This window comes from Chinchilla lanigera, unplaced genomic scaffold (genome assembly GCF_000276665.1).
Source record: "Chinchilla lanigera isolate Chin_1 unplaced genomic scaffold, ChiLan1.0 scaffold00143, whole genome shotgun sequence".
NCBI lineage: Eukaryota > Metazoa > Chordata > Mammalia > Rodentia > Chinchillidae > Chinchilla > Chinchilla lanigera.
The window spans coordinates 798106-822152 of record NW_004955544.1 but is presented as its reverse complement, the minus strand read 5'-3'; the positions used below and the strand labels follow the sequence as shown (position 1 = coordinate 822152).

Sequence of the window (24047 nt, the reverse complement as noted above, 5' to 3'; positions counted from 1 at the left end):
AGTTGATTATCACAAGTATTTGTTATAGTGCTGGAAAGCTGACCAACATACAAGTAAAAAAAAAAGTGTCTTTGCCTACTATTTGTTGAGTTAATTGGTAATGACTTTTAAAGTATTTTCAGAGTTAAAGACATCATATTATAATGATCATGTATTCCTACATTTATAACAGTACAATTAATGATAGTTAAATCTTAGAAGCAGCCTATATGTCTATCAACAGATGAATGAATAAAGAAAATGTAGTATTTACACACAATGGAGGACTACTCTGCCATAAAGAACAATAAACAAATCATTTGTAAGAAAATGGATGCACCTTGAGACCAAATGTTAAATGAAATGAATCAAACACACAAGCTTCAATATCACATAATATTACTTATACAAGAAGCCCAAACTTTTTATAAGTAAGGAGAACAATAAGAGATAGATAATAGGAAGTATGGAGATAGATCTTTCTTGAGCGGGAAGGGGATCAGGAGATGGAGGGAAGGGAGGTCGAGGGAGGGAATGGAAAAGGGATGAAAAAAGGAATTAAGATGTGCTATGTTTATGTACAGACTCCATATGAGAAATGTAAGCATTAATATTAAGATGTACTAGTACATGTAAATAAAGTATTTGCAGAGTTCTTAAAAACAAACAAGGAAAATATATTTTTTCACCTTGAAAGAAGTGAAAACCTGAGGAAAAAGTCATTTATTTGTTCTTTCTTTCATTTTTTTGCAGTACTGGGGAATCAAAACTGGGGCCTCCTGTATGGCAGGCAGCTACAGTATCACTAAACTGCATCCCAACTCAAGAAGTGACTGATTTAAATATCCATTGTAAATATGTGCAGTCACTGAACCTAGAAGAGCTGCTAGACACAACCTAATTTAGCGACCCCCCTCCCCCAGGCACACAAACATTAAGTATGGCCTAGAGAAGGGAAAGGACTGCAACTCTGCTATCCTGTGTCTCGGTGTAGTTCTTATGTTCATTTAACTAACATGTGTGAATGCCTATTGTGCGTCAATTCTAGGTATAATCCCAAACAAGACATCAAGTCCACTGCTTCTGGCAGCTAAGAGAGTCCAGAATAGACCGGCAAGCAACCAGGCAAATTAACGAATAGAATGGCAGTTGTAAAGAAATCTGTGGGAGGAGCATCTCGCCCTACAGCAACACAGTGCAATAAAATTATGATGTGAATCATGTTATTTTAAATTTTCCAGTGGTCATATTTGAAAAATAATTATCTGGGTGATATTTGTTTTAGTATGTTTTTGCTTAGCCCAAAATATGATCATTTGAACATATAGTCAATTTATTAAATTTATTAATTAGATCTTTTATATTCATTTTTCTACTAAATCTTCAAACATTGGTGTGCATCTCATAGCTCATCTAAATTCAGACTCACCACATTTCCAGTGTTCAGTAACCACATGGAGTGAGGGACCACCATACTGGCAAGAGCAAATTGATAGAAAATCTCATAGAAGATGAATGATTAAATCAGAAAGATAAGAAGTTAGGACAGTGCATGGAGGGAGGAGAGAGAGAGAGAGAGAGAAAGAAAGAGAGGCAGAATTGGAGAAGTGCTCTAGGGTTGATGTGCTAGCATTGGAATTGGAGTACAGGGTAGCCATTGATAACGAGAGGTAAGTTAGGGGAAAGAGTAGGTTTGGGGAAATGAGCATGACTTCAGTTTTAGACTTATTGATTTAGAGGTCCCTGTACACAATCAAGTGGTAAGAACTACAGGAGTTCTGAGACTCCAAGGTGGGATGAATGGGAGCCCAGAAGCTTCAGGAAAGAGGTGAGTATTTAATCAGCTTTATAAAGGATAGGTAACCAATGGCATTACCCTAGAAGAGGTGTAGGTTACGTAGAAGAACAGGTTCAGAAAAGTTAATCACTGTAACCATCAAAAGTTTATAGGCACCAATTTAGTCTGTGTGTATCATTCACACCTCATTGTCTTCTAAATATGAAGCAAGATTTGTTGTTATGACAAAAAGGCACCCTTCTGTAGGATGCAGACCTTTTACTAGAATATTTCTATTCGTATTCTTCATGAAGATAAGGTTCATTTTAAAACCAAGGGTTCATAAACCAAGGGGAATTTTATGAATCTTAGGCTGGTGTTAAAAAGATCATTCACAAAATTTATAATTTTTACTAGATAATTTTGTGACCCATGCTTGTTAGGTAAACTAAATTTAAGTATCATACATCTTAGTGTTTTTATACAAATTTTAAAATCTCTTCTAAATTTATATATGAACTTCTAATATATAATCGGGGTGTGGGTAAAACATAAAATTTCAGATTTTTTAGAGGGTTAAAAAAAAGAAAATATTGTATCTGTAATTATTACCTTTCAATGAATTTATTTTAAAGGGCCAAAACCATACCAGCCTCTTAGAAATACTTTTCTTATGTGATCTGAGCAATCGTTGGAACTTGTATAAACTCATCGGACTCACAAATTATGGAATTTTGCGGACTGAAAAAATAATAGTAAATGAATGAAAGACTGAGAATTAGAACATACAATGGATGAATATAATTAGGGAAGGATCCCTAACCTTGCCAGAGGCAGTGACGAAAGGTGCATGTTTTTATTTCATTCTTAAGAATTGATGAATTTAAAGAAATAAATTAATTAGTGACTTTCTTTCTTTCTTTCTTTCTTTCTTTCTTTCTTTCTTTCTTTCTTTCTTTCTTTCTTTCTTTGGTTTTGTGAGACAGGGTCTTGCTATATAGTTCAGGCTAACTTTGAACTCACTGTGCAGCCCAGGCTGGCTTCAAATTCATGGTGATCCCCCTGCCTCAGCCACCAAAATGCTGGGATTACAGGCATATGCCACCACACCTGACCTTACGAGGTTAATTTCAAAATAAAGAAAACCATTAGTTGCTTACAAAATGCAATTACTGTCTCTTTTTCCTACTGAGTCCTGAAGCCCAGTAAGACTATAAAATATGAGATGAATGAGGTTTCTGAGGCAAAGGAGAAATGCACAGCCCATAAACCGCCATGCTCATGGTGTGCCTTTGGGTGGTCCTCACTGGAAAGGGCAGGGAGCAGGCTCCAAGGATAGGGAGTACTAATAGTTCGCATTTTACAGCGGCATTTGATTGTGGAGCCTCTTGTAAAATCTCTGTCAAACAAAATGGCTGTAACAGCCACTTTTGTTTTGCTGCCAAAAGGACCATTTGGTTTCTGCTAATTTAGTTACAGGTATAATCAGATGTTTGCTTATTGCTTTCAGAAATTTTGCTGTCCTAAATATCATGAGTTCAGTATTGCCCTAGAAAAACTCCAAAGTGCAGTTTGATTCAACTTTGTTCATTGGGCTCTAAGGGTAGGCAGATCCTTTGATGGTGGTACATAGCTTAACAGATGAGTCCCACGGTCTAAGGAGGCATGGAACCTCACAAGAAAATTAGGGTTCTTTACAAGAGAAAGTAAATGATGACACCCTGAGTGATGCAACCAAGTGCGCTGGAGGAGCACATGAATCTGTCATCTACTCACCCACCTACCTACTTATCACCCTACCTTTCTGCAGTTGACTGCAATATAAGATGCACGAGCAGTGCTGTGAGGAAGGAACTTAGGACTGTAGAACAGGGGTTGGCAACCTTTCTCTGGAAAGGTCCAGATGGTAAATATTTTAGGCTTTGTAAGCCATTTGTCCTCTGTCACACTACACAACTCGGCCGTTTTTGTGTGAAAGCAGCCGTGGACAATACTTAAATGAATGGGCATGGCCACATTCCAATAGAACTATTTACAAAAACCAGGCTGCAGAGCAAGGCCGTGGGCTGTAGTTTACTGACCACAGGTGTGGAGATGAGTGGCGGAGAGGCCGGTTCTGGACATGAGAGTCCAGCTGAAGTAGAACCTGCATTTTAACCATGCTCAGGTGATTTGTATGCATGCACAGTCAGTGGCCCCTGCTGTAAGGGGCCCTTTCCATTGTGAAAGGCTTTTCAGCACTTTCCTGTTAAATGTATCATGTACTTGCTAAAATCTCTTTGCTGGAAACATTCTCAGTTGTAGTTATATTATTATTGTCAGTTGGAGGAGCAGCTTTTTAGAACTTGTCTAATAAAAACTTAGCATGTCACACATGGTTGCAATATAGCTCTTTCCCCACAATTTATAAGTCTGCACACTTTGTAAATAAATGTCTTTCTTGCTGTGGACATAATGACTCTATGATGTAGAAATATTGCGAACTTATTGCCTTCCCAGTGTTTTCAGCTCATTTTGTCTCTAAGTCACATCTTGTAAAAATACATGATGGCTTCTGTCCTGATTTTCAAAATGATTATGTTTAGACATTTAAAAAAAGGGAGAAGAGCTACTTGTGGCTGATGCACGTCTATTTGGAGTAGATGGAGTGAGAAATGCAGATAAACTCCAAATGGAGGTTAGGGAAGATGGAGGAACCCTAAAAACACTAATATTTTAACTAACAGTACTACTCATCTTGCTGTAGTTTTTGTTGTGATTGTCATGATAAATATAATAATTGTTCTCATAATTGTTAAGGAAGTGTTAAGTGAAGATAGGAAACCATGAAAGTTATGATTTTTACAATGTGAGCCTTCTCTTTCACTTCCAGAGTTTGCAATGGACTCCAGCTGTTTGAGATTTGTCTAAACATATAGAGCATAATTCAGTGCTCTATATGGAGCAAGGAGGCATGATGCTTCTGTCTTCATCCCACAAACAGTATCTTCACCTCTCTGTTTTGTTTTAGATTGTTCATTCTTTATCTGGGAAAGTTCTAGCCATAAAACAGTGTTCAATGAAATGGCCTCGCTCCCTCCCTCCCTCTCTTCCTTCCTTCCTTTCTTCCTTCCATTCTTCCTGTACTGGGCATCAAATCCAGCAGCTCTTTACCAGAGCTGCATCACCAGCTATGTTTATTTTTTATTTTTCTCTAGGATCTTGCTGAGTTGCCCAGGTTGTTCTCAAATTTGCTATCTTTCTGCCTCAACTTCTCCAATTTCTGGAGTTACCGGTGTGTGTTGCTGCACCCAGCATGAAAAGATTTTCTAATAAATGAAGTAAAAACAAGTTAGAGGAGTGTGATATTGGATAGGAAGCATCTACAAAGTGGTTTCTATTACTAGTGTAAAGTTCCTACATCTTAACCCGGAATATCTTTTCTCCATATTATCTTTGCAGTTGTTTAAAGATGAGCGAGAGAGAAGCACTGAGTGATAGGTACATGTCTATGCCCTACAAGGTTTTTTGTGCTCTCTATTCCTGTACATTTTTGGTGACCTTGGAAATGTGCAGGTACTAAGAAATATAGTGAACCAATGAATATCCTTTTGATAACTAGACTTAGAGAATTAAAAATAATTTTAATTTCTGCACTTAGCATCAAGTACACATTTATTCTTTGATATTAATAGTCTCAGAAAAATTATGAGACACCGTGGAACTGTGTGATGAATTCAGGATTGTGATCGGGAAAGGCAGCAGTCACATAATTGCAGGAACAAAAACATGAATCTTTGTATTAAACAACACTAAATGAAAAGCCACCAGAAATCTTCCTAGAATTAGATGAAAACCAAAGTGCACCAGGTTTATGTTTTGTTTACATTACGTGTAACCCATTAAAGTGTCACAAATGCACCCTAACTTTAGGAAGGGAACCAGATGACACATTTAGAGCCAGTGCATTGAAGTGTACCCAAGTGTGCTATAACTCTCCATCCTGCCTTGCTAAGGACAGCAGCAGGTTTGCTAGACACACTGTTCTGTAGGGATTATAATTCAGGAGTAAAGAATGAATCATGTATATACTGAGATATGAAACTAAACTCAAGCATGTTGGATATTATATATGTATATATATACACACACACACATTTAGATAGGAAAATTAACAGCCTTTGATAAGTATGAATTATTCTTATACAAGGATGGACATTATTAACACTATTTAGCATCATACTAAACCACCTTATAAAGTCATATTTGAAAACCCTTAGATATCAACTTGTAACCTTGTTTCTCTAAGTCTCAACAAATCTTGATTTGAATTTTAGAAAGCAGCCACTAGAGCACGTTTTCCATTATGGTTTGCAGACTGCTTGTATATTGTATGCTTAAAACACCATTCATCCAAATAGGGGCCTCATTTGAAAGAGAAGATGAATGGTTCAGAGATCTTATGTTCCCTGTAAACATTCAGGTATGTGATGGACTGAACTATGTTCTATCCTTGGATCAAATGCTATGATAAATAGGAGTTGTATTCATTGTCTCTGGATAGTGAACTGCTACCCCAGTGCAAAAAAACCTAGCTTTTGAGAATTTGTGTATTTCAGTGTCTTCCAATCCTGTTAAAGATGATGGCCTTGGAGAAAGATGATGATGGATAAAAGTGGACATTTTGGAGCTTGAAAGGACTTCAAAAATCATGTAACCTAGCACCTTTATTCCATGAGAAAGCTGAGGAGCAAATATATAAATGGCTTTCCCAAGGAGACATTTTAAATCAAGAGCAACCAAACTATGGCTATAAGACCACATGTGTATTGTTTAAAATAAATTTTATTGGAAAAAACCACACTCGTTATTTTACATTCTGTGTGTGGTTGCTTTCGATACAATAGTGGAGTTGAATAGTTGCGATAGAGAACTATGGGCCACAAATATGGAAATACTTACTCTCTGGCTGTGGCCTGGAGAAAGTTTGGGGATCCCTGCTATAAATGATGCTCTTAGAACATAATATCCTGCTTCCAGGGCCACACTCCTTCATCTATATCCATCTTTACTTTTAGTTCACCAAAAGCACATACATGGTAATATCAGTTCTTTTGCACTTTGTCCACTGTTTTTTTTCTTTTTAGTAATCCCCTCCCCTTCTATTCTTGTCTATACCCAACTTAGGGTAAATTTTAGGTAATATTTGGATCCTCTTACTCGGAGAAATATAGTAGTGGAATGGCAATAAGTATTAAAATACACTTCAGACTTAAGATTCAGAGTCTTAAACAATGTCAAGATGATCAAATGAACTACAGTCTAGACAAGCAAATATGTACACATACGTACAAATGTTATCATGCTTATATATTAAATTAATATATTAATTTTCTTAACAAATATTAGTATATATTTGTTTAATTTGCTTAAACAAAACAATACATGTTAATATTTATGTTAATTCACAAAAATTTTACAATGATCAAAATACATGTTCATGTTTCAACAATCAGTGAAAATAAAATTTTCATAATAAATAGCTAAATCCCAAAGTGTGAGAATTTTTCAGTACATATTCAATGGGAAACCAGTTAGAGTTGATTGACCCTGATGAGTAGCAGTATTAGGATGTGGATTCTCTATAAATAAGTGAAATATGAAGATGAATGCTATCTCTCAAAATGATGAGTGTTTGCAAAAGTATTTTAACAACATATTTGAAAATTAGTTTAGACCATTTGGCAGATTTAACCATTGCCATGTTCCATTAATCCTGTAATTACTGTCAAATTCTGTGGCATGATGCATTTGGTGGGTCCTGGGAGCATAATCAAGTTCTATGCAGCTAAAAGCAAAAGGCTAGGCCCTTAGTGAAAAAGAGGAAAAAGCATTTAATGATTGGTATGAGTGAAAAAGGTATCTGGGGAAGGGGGAGGGAGAGTAGGAGGTGGCGAATGGGAAGAAGTAAAACTGACCAAGATGGGATATGGTATGGGATAGGTACGTGTATGTGCCACTTCCTCAAAATGAATGGAACTGTTATGTATCACAGACATATAGTGTACTGTACTAATTGTTTCCGAGTTGTCTGTGTGGGATAATTTGAGAAATGTGAGGAAGATTTTCTTGTCTCCTGATGCCCTATTTCATGGAATTCCTAACTGGGAAGTTTGATAAAGCTCAGGTTGTAGGACACAGCCCAGAGCCAGGATAATGTCCAGGTTGGATAAGCTGTGATCCCTGCTATCCTCAGCAATCTTGTGATTTCCAGAAAGGCGAGCACACGGTCTGCTTGACAGTGCTCTAGTCCTACACGAGAGCTAGCCTGGAAGCCCTCAATAACATCTATTGTATAATTGAATGAATGGGTGTAGTTGCATGAGGGCACTGAGGAGGTGGAAGAGAGACAGCACTCTCAGACTGCCTTCTAGCCTACAGGTGAACCAGAGTGGAGAGCTGCTGAACTGTGCACAGGACTGACCTTGCAACCGTGAATCAGCACACAAGGAATGCTGTTGATGGACCGGAAGGGTTCTCTGCGGAGAGGCTCACCCCCTTTGATGCGTTGGGTTTGTACTTTGAGTCTTTTTCTAATCCAAATTGGCCAATCTCCCTCCTCCCCAAGCATAAAACACGGAGCTGTGTTTTCAAGAGAGTCCTTTGCCTCCTCAGATCTTTCACAGCAGAGGGAAGGATGAAAAGGATAGCTTAGTGTCTGGCATTTACTGGCCTGCCTGTGCCTTGGGCTCCTGGCACCCAAGACATCTGTGAGGGACTGTTCAGCCAGGCTACAATGTTCTTGGAGGTTAAAAACCCTTGTTCTTGTGCCCACTGTTGGTTGTTGTCATCCTTTCTTGTCTTACTGCTGCCTTTGTCTAACCACTAGAATGTGAGGGCCCTCTGATTTTCAACTGGTTCATTTCTTCATCGTAAATTTGCAGACCCTTTTTGTCCTGTTTTCTAATTCCTGATCAATTATCAATTTATGTTCCAATCTTGAATTTCATCATCGGAACAATACTAGGGGTGAGTTAGGACCCTTTTCTACCATATCTCTACTGCCTACAATTACCACAGTCCTTACTTAGAAAGTTGGAACAACTTGGGTGGTGATGGCGAACCTTTTAGAGTTTTAAGTGATAACAAAGAGCCTGGAAGTGTATGAGTGCCATAGGTTCACCACTAAACTTGCATGTCAGCTCAGCTAACAAATAGGAGCTGTTGGGCCACCTCCATTGCCAGGCATGGTGTAAATTCTAGGAGTCACATTTGCGTAGGCTCTGCAGTGTGGTTTACAAACACTGATCATTACTTCTAGCATTTAAAGGGAAAGACTTCATCATCTTCTCTAAAATCTTAGGGTTCAGAGCTTTATATCTTTAACACCTTGTCAAACAAAGAAATGGCAAATATATGGAAAGCATAAAGCTTGATTGGATACTGCAAAAAAAAAAAGAACTTCGTTAGGACAATTGGAGAAATTTAAATATGGACTGTACAGTTAGATAATATTAATCATATCATAAATATATTGGATGAGATATTCTTTGTGGCTTGAAAGGAAAATCTCCTGCTTGTTAGGATATGAATGCTGCAGGAGTTTAGGGTGCTGCGTTGCAATGGGACTGACTTACTGTCAGATATTTCAAGCAAAGATTTATAGGCATAAATGGAGATATGGGGAGAGGATGGAGAAAGGGAAAGGGACAAGGTAAATGTTGCAAAATACTGAAAGTTGACAGTGGTGCTTACTCACAGGGTACCAATAGGCGCACCCCCTACACTAGTAGGGACAACCAAGAATCCATCTAGCCACTGTCAAATGATCATGCCGGGGAGAGTGCAAAACCAAACCTCTTTTGCTGAGACCCACTGGATTAGGTTAAAAAAAAAGTACAAGGATATTTGTTGGCCTTTTCTTTCAACTTTCCTATATGACTGCAATTTCTAGGACCAACAAGAGGGGGACAAACACTCACGGGCAGAACAGTGAGGTCTCCCTCAGCAAAGTGATGTCCTGCTAAGGACCCTTGAGCTGGAGAAATGGAAACAACCTTGCATCAGTAGGGTTTAGACTTAAACACTTGGATTTTGATTTGGGGCCTCTGAACTGTTGCTTTACCTATACAAAAGCAGGAAACTTCCAGGTATACTGAGGCATAACTGGCTTTGGAATTGTTGACCTGCCTGGTCACTGTCCTATGGCTCCTTTTGGAGGATGGCCTCAAATTGACAGCTGTTTGTTCATTTGTTCAAACAAGTGCTATTATCAAACAGTCTGGGTGTCAAATCCTGTACATCCTGTACCCAATGCTAATGTAACAAATAATAGTGGTTTTGGATCCAGTTATGCAAAGTACAGGCTTGCTAGCCATTGCATGAAGGTTGATGGCCTAGGAGTCATGGGAGGCCCAATGTCTGGACATTTTCATCATGCAGACAGAGATCCTTTCAGCCATTAATGAATGCAATATTAAAGGGTTATGCTATCACTTGCATATATTTAGGTCACCTCTCCAAAATCAATGATAAAATTTTTATTTCTGTTCAATTTTATCTCTTAGTTAAACCAAGCGTAATGTGACAACTTATGTGTCAGCTCAGTACATGTACCATTACTAAGTATGATTACAGTGTGAGCTCCAGGGACATAAAGATAAAGGACATAGGCCCTACTCCTTAAGGAAATCACAATTGGCTAGGGGAAATAATAAGCAAATAAGACATCGTTCCAATTCAGTATGACAGGGCTAATGAGAAGAGTTCAAGCTGCAATTAAAACATTAACAAGTAAATGTTCACTGAACATCAACTAAGAGCAGCATGTGGATTCTTTTTCTAAATTGTACAGAGTCTCCAGGAGGTTATAATCTAGAAAGACTTGAATATACACCATTATTAGTAATTGTATAAGATAGATGTTCCCCCAAGGCTATAAACAATAGCTACTCCTGAGTACAGCGAAGCAAGATAGTAATTTGAGGGCAAGCTATTCAGAAGCTGCTTGTGCAGGTGATAGGCTTTAATATGGGTTTTGGAAGGTGAGTCAATTTTGAAGTTATGGAGAAGCAGGGGTAATCAGCACAGGTGAAGAGTGTTTAATACAGGGGAAATAGCATGAACAAAGGCACAAGGATACTAACATAGAAAATGTCAGCCCAGAGAACGGTAAGTGAGTTGGTTTAAAAGTAGCACAATATTCTTTTCTAAAAAGAAAGAATTGATTTTATTATAAAGAGAATTTAAAAACAGTAACAAAAAACAACATAGACAAAAACAAAACAAAGCAAAAACAATAAAAATTCAATACAGCAGAATATTCTTATACAAAATCAGGATATTAGGCTAGAGAAGGAGCTATGGATGAGATGATCGTCAGTGTTTATTTTCTGCATCAACGGTTCTGCTTTTCTAAGTCTATTTTGTTCACTGGTGCATTACAAGTGCCTAGAACAGCGTGTGGTACAAACTAGGCACTTGATCAATATCTGTTATATGTGTCAATGAATGTGTGCAAGTAACATTAAAGGCAGCTGTATTTGATCATCAAATTCATTGGATCTTTACAACAATCAGATAAGACATTTGGTATTATCCCTAGTTTTTTGAGAGATGATGTTTTGGCAAGGATAAGAAACATACTAAATCTTCCACGGATACTAATCGGTAGAGCCAAGGTTCAAATGCTGCTCTATTTGAATGTAGATTCTGTGGTTTGCTTTATTTCTGTCTTGTTCCTTCCTTGCTTTTGCACAAATGGTAGCAAGTCATGCTTCTTTCTACATCTTACTTTTAAAAATATAATTTGAACTTGGATTGAAGCTCAATGGTAGAGTGCTTGGCTAGCATGCACAAAGCCCTAGGTTCAACCCTCAGCACTGATATATGATGTAATTATCTTCAGAATGTTTCCAAGTCAGTAAACAAAGGAAGCCCTCCTGTTTAACAGCTGCATAATATTTCATGTCATGGTTATACCATAGTTTATTTAATCCACTTAGATTAAAGGGTATGGTCATATGAAATTGGGATAGACACTCCTAAGTAGAGGATTGTCAAAATACACTCAGCAATATATGAAATGCGTGTTTATATATAGCCATACCAATACTCTATGTTTTCAAACTTTTTCTACCTCCTCTCTGCAATTTCCCCAGTGATTCTTCCGAGAGTCCATCTGGTATCATATCCCTTTTCCAATTTCTATTGTTTAAAAAAGGCATAATTACAAAATAATACATGCTCATTATAGGAGGTAAATATGAAAAGCAGACAATAAAACACAGAAGTGCACATCAGTGTCACAGCCCAGTGAAAGCCATGGTTGGACCCCTTCTTCCAGACTGCTTTTCTGTGCCTATACACACATTTTTGCTAGACTGTTTCCAAAGTGAGTCCCATTGTGCACTCTCTTACAGTAACCAATCTGTTTACTTAACTGCATACCCTGTGGCAGTCAGTCTTCATGTACACTCCGGTTTAATGACTGGATGATATTCTGTAGTTGGATGAGCAGTCTACAACATTTCTTGATGAGCTATTGTAAGGAGTAAAAAGAAATACCACATGAAGGTGCCTCGAACAGTGCCTAACCCCACGCACTTACTCTGAAACATTACAGAAAGCTGTAATTTTAATACCTAAGATACTGTGTCAGTACAGTGATGTACACTACATTCATTTATTAAATTCAACTCACGTGTGAGCATCAATTATGTACCTGGCACTAGTCTAATCAACAGAGGAAGAAGAGTGCAGAAGACAGAGTCACTGCCCTCACCTGATGATGTTTGGGGACTGTGGGTACCGAGCCTGCAATTCTTAGGACAGGTGCAGGCTGTCACAGGATTGTTCACAAAGCAAACACTCAATTTGGATATGTGAACTTTTGAAAGGAGACCCAGCTTGCACAGATGTAATTTTTTAAAATAATTCTCCCCAGTACCTGATTATGAAATGTAACTAATTCAACAGGCTGTGAGAGATTTGTTCTGAAACTTACAGATGCATCATCCCATGATTAGCTTTATTGTGTAGGTTGCTAAAGATTATAATGAAGCAGACAAAAATAATCAGGAAAATGCTTAAATTTGCTTGTTAAAATATACATGCAAATGTCATTTAACATAAAGTCTTGATATGTAATACTTTTTTACTAGAATAAAATGATTTTGTCATGAATATATATTTTAAGTATCTGCTTTTAGAAGGCTTGACATCTGTATTTAAAGTAGTTTTATCTGTTTCCTCCCTTTTATTGTACTTTCCTGTCCTCCTTGTCATAACATAAGTGACACCTTAAAGGTTACTCTTCTGTCTGTGTAGCTTTGAAGTTATATCCACTCTATTAGCATAGCTTTCCTCCCATGCACTGGCACCAAAACCTGCTAATAAGGGCTTGTAGATAGAAAGTTGTTACTTCTTGTATTAGATCAGAATACTTACCACTGTACTGCAGACTTAGAGGAGAAAGTTATGCTGTCATGTAGAAGAGAGTGTAACCTAATTCAGGGCATGTCTGTGTGTCAATAGCAAGACGGACTGGAACCAAAAGACCTGGTCAGGCTATCCCTTCCTGACTCACAGGAACAAGAAACTCTGCAGGACAGACCTCCCTGGGGTCCTTGGCATGACCTCTCTCTAAACACAGTGGGGCACACTAAACTGGGCAGAAAAGGAATGTGACTGGTGCCAAAATTTGGAGTGTTTTAAATTATTCTGGAACCATCTTCTGTTGTTCATTTTCCTTGTTTCCTATCTACTTCCTTTACCTTGACCCACATCACACGGCAACCCAGATGATACCTTGAATACCCGCAACTTGCAAGTGCAAAACTCTGTTTAAGGATACCTTGAGGTGTCTGTAGGGTGTCAGGTACTATAACCCAACTACCACTTAGAGCCAAATGAATGTGAAAATGCTTCCCACTTTATAATACCATCTGTAACACTATATAAGCTTCAGCTGTTCTCCACATCATCTTTGTGATACCAAAAAGTTTGAATGATGCAATTCAAGGTCATGTTTTATTTTTTTGGATTTGTATATTGCCATTCAGTGTCAAGGATGAATAATTGAACAGATATAGCTCTGGTTATTTTTGGATTTGAAATCAACATTTTAATCACTTCTCTGGCAAGCCTCAAAGTAAGCAGCTTAATTCTGGCCGCAGGTTCTTTAGTATTATTACCAAGTATCTGAAGAAGCCTGAAAATTGGTGTCACACTAATTGTGGCACAGTGTAAGTTATACAAAGCTTGGAGTTGGATACCTCAGTCTTGGCCACTTTCCTAACTAGGTGTGTAATCCTAGCAGGAGCTTTGCCTAGGCTCAGTGTGTTAGTTACCTTTCTGTTGCGGGGACAAAAATACCTGACATACATAACAAAAGAGAAAAGGTTTAGTTCGGCTCTTGGCTTCAGAGGTTTCCATCAGTGATTGGCAGATTGCAAAGCAGAAACAGCATGGTAAGAGAAAGCTGCTCACCTCATGGAAGCCAAGAAGCAGAAAGCAGAAGAGCTAGGGAGGGGGAGGGAAGGGAGAGGGAAGGGGGAGCGGAGAGGGAGGGGGAGGAGGAGGGAGAAAGAGAAAGATTACTGTCCCTGTTGGGCAAGCTATGCATTGTCCCTGAATCTGACTTTCTTCATCTTCAAAACTGAAACAACAGTGTTTTAGCAGGCCCCCTATTACATGCTTAGGTCAGCCTGGTAGTACCAAAAGAAAGTATGGATGTACAAATACTATTAAACTATCATGTCCAATACAAATATTACTGTCATTAAAGTACCACTTAACAACAACATATCATTGGATAAGACTATTATAAAAGAGTCAAGTACCGTACTTAGGGGTTTTATATATGTCATTTATCTGCTTGACATTACTGAGATGGATATTGTTTCCATTTTCCACATAAAACTAAAACCCAGAAAAGCCAATCTATTAAGCGGTAGAGCTGGAATTTTGACTTATTCTAACATGCTAAGACATGTAGTATGTGCCATAATAAAGCTGTAAGCAGAAACATTGAAAATGCTTGTTTTTATTTTTTTCCCAACTAATGCTTATTGAGCTCCTATTTTGTGTCAGGTACTGTGCTAAGAATTATGCGGTCATTACCTTACTTTCTCGTAAAAACCCCATGATCTAAGCAGGTTTTCTCCACCTTGGGACTACTTCCATTTTGGCTGAATTATTCTTTATTGTAAAGGCCTGCGCTGTGCAGCGTAGGATGATTACAGCATCCCTGGCCTCTCTACACTATATCCCAGCAGGACACTTCTCCTTCCCCCCAGTTATGACCACCAAAAATGTCGCCAAATATTGCTAATTGTCCTTTGGGGCCAAACCACTGCTGCCTGAGAATCGTTGAGTCAGAATCACTCTACTTTATAGTTAGTGATAATAAGGCACAAAGAGTTTAGAGTAACTTGCCCAAGGTCAAAGAGATTGGCAGAAGTTGAATCTGTTTGACTCGGGTCTTTGGAACCTGACCCTGCATTCCTTCTTCCCTACAGCATCCCAGATACTGAGTTATTTCTGAAGAAACTCAAATCCTGGAGAGGCCTGTGGGTGCTTCCTAAGAGCCTGCCTTCTGGGAGCACAGATTGGCCATCAAAATTCAGTCTAGGACTTAGAGGTAGGCATGCAGGAGCAGGCCGTGGGGTGCTTGCAGTGGCATCAGCACAAATAGTTCTGCAACTTCGCCCCTACCGTTCCAAGCTGTTCTCATTTCATATAAAGTATCATGGTCTTTTTTTCTGTCCAGGATGGTTTCAATCTGTTGTAGACAATAGATGAGGGGAGCGCAAGGTTGCAAACCAGTTCAGTCAGTCTTTGGGATTTCTGGAGTGATTTAAATAGCCCTGACAATGTAGGTCACTATTTTTAAGGCTGAGCTAAGTGTTTGAAAGTGCTTCACATAGCCATGACCTCGGGGAGAAGTAGCAGAACACTGGAATTGCAAAGACTTTCGTGGCCTTGTCTGAGAAATCTGGAAACTGAACCCCTGTAACCCTGGGTCACAGAGTATGGATTCCTGGTTTCCGGTAAAAATGTTCTGGTCTTTCCTTCTGCCTTGAGAATGGGTGAACTCATCACCTTGTAATCTTATGGGAAAGTGTAACTGCTTGATTCAGCCCCTTCTTGCCCTATTCCTGAGTCTTTCACCTTCTTTCTATTCTGAAGATGGATTAAATCCCTTTAAACCCGCACCAACCCCCATCGTCATATATTGTTTCCACTCATAGGGGGATTTTTTAGCATTATACTAAGCCGTTACAAAGCTTACTTGATATTCTCCCAAAGATATGGGTTCTATTCTCACTATTTTACAGAGTAATTTCCTCTGAGGAGGGTTTGGAGGTTAATTAACTTGTGCATGGTCATGGGAAATAAAAGGCAGAACCGGGACTGAATAGAGGCTGTTTCTAACCTAGTGGTTCTCAAACTTCAATGGGCATCAGCATTGTCCAAATATTATATGAGATATACTAAAAAATATCATTTAGGAAAAAATTGCAATTTACCGAATGTCCTCTATCTAATGTTGCTAAATCTGGCATCCTTAGGCTGGCAGATGATCTTAGTAGGGACAACTGAGCAGAAGTGCTGGGTTCCTTTAGGAGAGTCTTAGGCTACACAGAGGTGATCAAGAGGAATCTTGAGCTTGATAAGTCCTTAAGCAAGAAAACTAAGCCCTCAGTCAAAGAGGGGAAATTTTACAATGGCCTCAGCCCTTGGATAAGGAGCTCAAGAAGTCAGAATGAAAACTTTCTGAAAGGGATGGGAAAGAAGGGTGTATATCTCACACTGGAACACAGGCTTGGCGTTACTGACAAAAGTGAGGAGTTCTGCAGAGAGCAGTGTCATAGTAACAGCACCTGATCCACTCTAAGGAACTGAGTATGATCTCCACCTCCAAAGGGGCACTAAAGTAAAGCAGTCAGGGGCTCTGCTTTTCCATGCATCAACCATGCTGCTGCTGTCCAGGGGAGCCACCTCTGCACATTCTGGGTAGAAAAAGGTGTGTCAGCAGCAATTGATGGTATAAGATATTTGAGGGTAGTGGAGAGTTTGGTGAACTCACAGAGGTGAGAGCAGGGAAAGAAAGTCCCTGGAATATCTCTCCAGTAAGAAGAGAGGAGCCTACTGGCTTCCACGACAGGATATTCTTGGGGCTGGACTTCCAGCCACCTCACTGCATGGAAGCGGAAGCCCAGTGCCTCCATCATTATAGCGCACATCCTTGATTGTCATCAAGACTGTTATGGAGGGATACTTAAAAAGGGTATTATTTTGTCCTGTTTGGACTTTTACTGTGCTAAGTTCTACTAAGACCTTTCAGACCTATGCATTTTATGTTCACGCCTTAACAGACAGACATATAGCCATGTCTGATCTTAATTCTTCAGTTGTTTATATCAGCTCATGCCCCTTGACCTAAACTAACTCAATTAGTAAGTGGGGCTTTCCAGTTTTACTATTTTATTTGCGGTTTTATTAGAAAAAGCCTTATTTAAAAGGATCTTGTTGGACTGTTGTTTGTTGCTTCCTGAACATATTGTACGAGACCAAATGTAGTGTATAATAAAATTCAGGCTTCCTCCAGCTCATTATTAGAATGCTGTATTTTACATGTAAATTATATTAGGAAGCCTGTGTCTTTCCTTTAGTGATTAAGATTACAGCGAGGAAAGCGAATGAAAGAAAAGAAAGATAGTCTATTTGTTTTTAATTCATTAACCCCCTCCGAGGAAGATTACCTTTCTGACACAGTACAATCCAGAATGAATTGTTGCATTCTGTACACAGCCTCCTTTCACTTCCAAGAATGTTCTTTGTGTCACCTGTAACTGTACTCCTGGCTTTGGAAAAGTTCTTAACAACAGAATAGACTATTCATGCCTCCAACATCTTGTTTTCCTGGTACCACCTCAGAAGCCATTCCAAGTGTGTTCTCTGCTGGTGTGGAGAAACTGATGTGGGTTTTTTTTGTTTTGTTTTATTTGCTGCTTTTGTTTAGTTTTGTTTTGTTTTTGGTAGTAGCTCAGGGTGGCAAATTCTTGTGCTCTCTCACTGCAGAGAATCAGAACATATTTTAAAAAATAACACCAGTGGAAACTACCATTGCTGACTTTTGCACAAGCAAGAGGAACAAAAGTGGTGGCCATGTCTTTTCTTTTAGCAGGCAAGAAATAATTCTATGGCAGCATTCTAAATGTGCTAAACCTGCATTAAATTTGTGAACACTTTCAATCGGAAAACTGAAGAGAAGTTAAATAAAGCAAATGAGGTGGTAAAAGCTATACAAAATACTTCCTCCACAGAAGATTGGAAGCGGGCTTGCTCGTCTAGAGAAGTGTTGGGGGTTCATGCGGATGTGCTGAGAGAGCAGACAGGCTGACGGAGGAGCTGCTCAGTATCCTGCTTACTTGAGTCTCCCCTCTTTCCAGAAATGTTGAAGCCCCTGGTTTGGATATTCGCCACTAAAGGCAAACAGGATGTATGAAAGCCACCACCTAAGATTGTGCAAGTCACATCTTATGCAAGACACAGCCAAGGAGGCAGGTGGCAACTGCAATCCTTCCCCTGCCACATTCACTGGCCATGCTGTGCACCAGGCCAGGGGCACCTGCTGCTACTTCATCTGACCTGAGCAGGCGCTTCTTTTTCATTGTAAAGGGTGCTTGGGTATCTGCTGAGACACTGAGTGTGACTTCATGAAAATGTCAGCACTGCTTTGCCCCTGTCCACTTTGTTGGTGTCAGTCTGGCACTTAAAACCACCAGAGGACCTTAGAGGTTATCCAGTGAGTCGTTTCTCCTGGAACAAAAGGACCAAGTGACAAGAGGTGCTGATCATCCTAAACTGGCTCTCTTACTTTCTTCCAAAAGCAGATTAAACTCTGAGAAGTCTTGGACTTTTATGGGAAGAGAGGAGTGTCCGAAGATCCTGGGTTAAGTAGGCCAGGTCGGGATTCAGTGATGCTCCAGTCACCATCCTTAGGCCTCTGGTGAGGAGCTTTGACTGCGCCGTGTTGCCTGTCACAACTACCTGTCATAAGGAGTTACTTCCTCTTTCCTCTTGCTCATGGAAAGACCGACTTGTTGAACTTGCCCTTCATTTTGCAAAAGGATCAAATGTAAATTGTGGGCTAAAAAATGGAAAGGAAATGATTTTATTTTTGTTACAATTTAGAACTGAGGGCTCATGTGAGGTTTTATAACTGACTTACTTGCCTGAATTGTGGATAATATGAGTCTAGACTTTGTATTTTGGTCATAAAAATCCAGGAAACTGGGGCCTGGATTTTCTTCTCTGCTTAAGAGTGCAAAGACAGCATTTTATTTTCATATGTATTTATATCATAGTGTGCAATGTATTTATGTTCCCAAACTATTCTAATGTCTGGCCTCAGGAATGCCTAGTGTGATAGAAACTATGAAAAAATTTTGTGTGAAATTGGATTGTGTGTCCTCAGGAAAGTCACTTAATCTTACTGACCCATTCACTGTTTCTTATCTGAAGATGTATTTGTATGTCCCTTATAGAACTTCTGTAGAAAGTAAGTGAGATAACACATAGGAAATGGCTAGCATGGTACCTGACATGAAAATTTTGTCTGTAATTATTCATCCAATCAGTTGAGGATGTAGCTCACAGTTTTGTAGTTTGTGTTCAGGAGTCTGCTACAGTGATGCTTGTTCTCTTTTCCAGCCACAGAATGAAGTCTTCAGGCTGGCCACCTCCCTCAGGAACCTGGGGTTTGAACCAGGTGCCACCCTACGGATGGGAGATGATGACAAACCGAGATGGACGAGACTACTTCATCAAGTAGGTTAAAAAGATGGCATGAACAATAAAATCCTTGACTGAAGGACTATTCTAGTTTTTATTGAATTAGGAAAATGGAGCCACTTAAAGTAGGGATGCATAGGAGTTTGGAGGCCATTACTCAAGCAGCTTGATCTCCTACAACTTTTGTGACATTAGGTTGCTTTGCTTGGCCCCTGAGGGGCCACATTACTGTGCCAAGTCACTGCATAACATAGGAATCCAAACTCTGAGCAAAAGTGCCCATCATAAATATTAGGCCTGTTGTACACATTGCCTGAGACCATAACTTGCTTTTGACTTGGGATAGTATCATTTAGAGAAATTTCTAGAAATGGTCAAGATAACAATGCTAGTATATCATCTATAACTAGAAAAACAAGCTAAAACAGTTATCTGCATTATATATGTTTTATTATATGTTGCTCACACTAATATTGATTTAGATTTTTGATTTTTGTGGTACTCTTTTAATTGTGCTAAATGAACATATAGCTCATGAAATTATTTTAGCCATCTTGCTCTACATCTTAGTGATATTATGTACATCTATAATGCTGTGCAATTTTTTTTACCATTATACATTCCCACAAAATTTTATTATCCTCAACAGAAATTTTTTGCCCATTAAAAAATAACTACCCATTCTTCCATGTTCCTCGCTCCCAGTAAGTGCTGATATACTTTGTGTCTATGAATTTGCCTATCATAGGTATGTCATATTATTTCTATTTGAATCAGGCATTATCTGTCTTTTCCTGTCTGGCTTATTTCATTTGGCACGATAAAAATATAGGTGTCTCCATAGTATAGCATGTGTCAGAAATATACTGCTAGAATTCTACTCTTTTTAAGGCTAAATATTGTTCTGCTGTGGAAATACCCCATGTTTTGCTTATTCATTCACTCATCTATTGAAAGACATTTAGATTGTTTCCATCTCTGACTCTTTGAATAGCAGGATTATGATCACTGGTATACAAGCATCTGTTTGAGGGGCTGGGGATGTAGCTCAGTGTTAGAATACCTGCTAAGCATGTTCAAGTCCTTTGGTTCAACCCTCAGCAACCCACATGCATACAGAGAGAGAGAGAAAGTGTGAGAGCGAGAGTGAGAGCGAGAGTGAGAGCGAGAGAGAGAGAGAGAGAGATAGAGATAGAGAGAGAGAGAGAGAGAGAGAGAGAGAGAAGGAGAAATGGAGAGAGAAAAGCAAATTGATCCCTGCTTTCATTTATTTGGGATGTATACCTAGTAGTAAAATTTCTGAGTCATATGAAATTATTGGGTCAAAGTCAAGTTCTGTGTTTACCTTTTGAAGGAACCACCAAACTGATTTTTCAGAGTGGCTGCAATGCTCTGGTTTTTGGCCGTTTTATGAGAAGAGCATTTATATCACATTTCACAAAACGGCAAGCGGTCAGCCTGCTGTTTTCTCTAACCTAAGTGAAATATTCCTAATTACAAGAAATTAGCGAAATACATTTAAAATCAGGAAGCATAGTGGGCTCCAGCCCAACTGTAATTGAGCAGAGATTGGACACCATGGAAATAAACATTCACAACCACAGGCTGCATTCTTTGCTCCAGCCAAGCTGACTGTGCACTGACTCACAAACATAGGATCACTGGGAAGCAGGGGATGGGATTTATGAAAATGTCAAGATTGTTTTAGAGTATGAGGTCTTGTGTACTTCCTGTCCCACCTCAGCCCATGGAGCATCGTGAGGAAGTAGCCAGGGGACCAACATATCTGAGTGTCATGGGAAGTTTTCCAGTCTCTGTAGCTTAAATCTGTTGCCTTCCCAAGAACAGCTGCAGAGGGAGGGGGATTTGGCTGCAGGGTCCACCTGGGAAGATAGAAGTGGCCCTTGGACATGATCCATTCTGGGAAGCCTATGGGAAATGGCCTTCTGGCTCTTTGAGGGACTGTTAAGTCTGTGCTCACAGAAAAGCTAGCCCGGAAGTGGCAGGTGGAACAGTCTTTCAGAAATCTCAAGGACTGATTTAAACCCAGTGGTTTGAGTCACATTGTAGATTTTGAATTGTTTATTTTATACAGTTTGTGTGAGTCCCTTCTGCTGCTATTAAGATGATGTTTTATGATATCAGACCTTGCCATTTATCTTAGAACATGGCTATGAATCTATGCTCTGGTAAGGTAACAGAACACTTGCACTCAAAATAATAAAAATGTTGTCAAAGAAATACAAATTTTAAGGCATAGGCTGTGGGTTTATGAAGGCATATCTGAGACTTCACTTAATGAACTAGATTTTTCTTTGTCCCTGATTAGACTTGGCTTCCTTTATGTTCCAGGCCATTTAATCAAATAGTTAGAAACCCAACCAAGGCCAACTGGGTAGAGGTTCTGGGAACCCCTCCTGGCTCTACTTCCAAGATTACCATTAGCACCATTGACATATCTAAGAGACAGACCTCATGTCAATATAGCATTCATACTGGCCTAATGCCAGCTGTTAAACTATAAGACCAAGTCAGATACTTAAGAAACCTTCACTGATTGCTAATAACACGTTTCAAAAATGAAATCACCAATGCTATTTTCCAATGGCAAATTGTATTCTCTGTGTCATTTCTTTGTACTTGAAAAGTTTCTGCTGTCCTTGCAGAGAAAGTTTTAAGATGTCAAGAACAGTACTTTTTGGAAGGTGTTTGTTCTTTCTTTATCACTAATGAATTTTATAAATAATGAGAATCACTTTTTTTCTCCTTAGGTACTGAGTAATGTCCATTACAAAGAGATACTCTAATTATCAGAGTTTCTAGGGAGCCTAAATTTGCAGTATAGAGAATTTCTCTACTCATTAGTTTCATAAGTTAAAAGGACAATTTGAAAACTAATCTAGTGTTAGTAATTAGCACCTTTGCATTCAGTTTTTCATTCTCTTACATATTCTTTTTGAAAGAGATTTGTTATTTTCTGCTTCAAATCTTGTCCTAGAATGTAAATGATATCCACATCAGACAAATGTTTTGGATGGAGGTACCGCTATGTCTGAGTGTTGAACCAAGCTGTAGAAAGAACTGGGACTCATGTGTTCAGAGTCACAGTCTAACAGCTAAATAATGAGAGAATTCTATCATTATGAGTCTTTCAGAACACAGCACAGGATAGTTGAAAATATGTTCAAATGTCACTTACTCTTTAAGTCCCTGATTATGTAGAATAGAGCTGGGTAACCTGCTTTTTATAAGGAGTTATAGATCCATCAAGGAAACTAATATACACACATTAATGTACATTTGTATAGTATTGTCCAGTTCACAAATTTTGGCTACATATTAGCCCTAGGAGCAGTAAAAAGTCCTGGTGCCTGCATCTGGGGGAGAGATTGTCAATAGTTCAAAAACGGCCAAGATAATTCTGATGTACACTGTAGTTGTTGCTCTGAAGTACTTCTGCAGGAGACCCCATCCGTGTGGCTTCAGCACAGAAATTATCATCCCCATTTTCCAGATGTAACACTGAAGCTCAGACTAATCATGGGCATTCCCAACATCACCTATGCGTGCTACATCACAACCATTTCTTGTTCAACTACATCAGATTCCTCATTAGGAAAGGCCAGTTTAACGAAGCATAGTGCTGCATGCCTATACTCCCAGCAATCTGGAAAACTGAGGCAGGAGGATCACAAGTTCAAGCCCAGCCTGGGCAACTTTATATTTTAGTGAGAACCTAACACAAAAAATAAATTAATTAATTAAATGAAAAATAAAAGAAGATGACTAAGGATGTAGTTTAATGGGAAGGCCTTGGGTTCAAACCTTAGTATTGCAAAAGAAAAAAACTGACAACTTTTGTTGGTATCTTTAGAGAAATATGAAGTATGGTTTCTTAAGGAGCAGAGAATATTTTCTAAAAAGCATACCACATGCAAAATACAAGTTTCTCAGTACTTCTAATTACCAGTTAAGAGAGACCAGCAGAACAAGGAAAAGGAGGAAGAGAGATGAAAAGAGAGAAACCATGAGGAAAATCTCAGGAAGGAGTGTCATGGTATGAAATGGTTAAGAGAGGAAGACATAAATAGAGAAATGAGGGAAGAAAGTGAGATACTCTGAGATGATTATTATACTAACAGCTCTGATGAATAATGAATGTAGGTAGAGATGGATGTAGATATAGATTCAATTACAGATACAATACGGGCATATGAGGTATGATAAAAAATTATGGTTAGTGTTTAAATTTAAAATATTATTACACTAAAAGACATATTACCATTAATCCCCCTCAAAGTACTGCCCCTTGCCTCAAACACACTTGGATCATAATTCTTGTCATTTTCTGAAACAGTTCTGGAAGTCTCTTTATGTGTCTTTAGTTGTGCTGTCCTGGCTGCCCAGTATCCTGAATCAATTAAAAATGTTTCTCTCTTATGGTCAGTTTGACTTTGGGGAAGAGCCAGAAAGGAGCTGAATGCTGCAAGATCTGGTGAATAAGGTGGAT

The 24047-nt window shown here is 38.9% G+C and overlaps 1 protein-coding gene across 2 annotated transcripts in view; it reads left to right on the top strand.

The window, feature by feature from the left end:
• Nucleotides 1-24047, top strand: part of Frmpd4 (FERM and PDZ domain containing 4) — a 565205-nt gene that overhangs the window by 330043 nt on the left and 211115 nt on the right. The window contains exons 1-2 of one of the 2 annotated variants that reach the window (XM_013508190.1): nt 8235-8307; nt 19457-19573. In XM_013508190.1, the coding sequence (XP_013363644.1) occupies nt 19464-19573 (110 nt within the window). In that variant the 5' untranslated portion in view covers nt 8235-8307; nt 19457-19463. Of the gene's footprint in view, nt 1-8234; nt 8308-19456; nt 19574-24047 lie in introns of those variants that run through there. The other variant, XM_005411379.2, reaches the window with a different exon arrangement.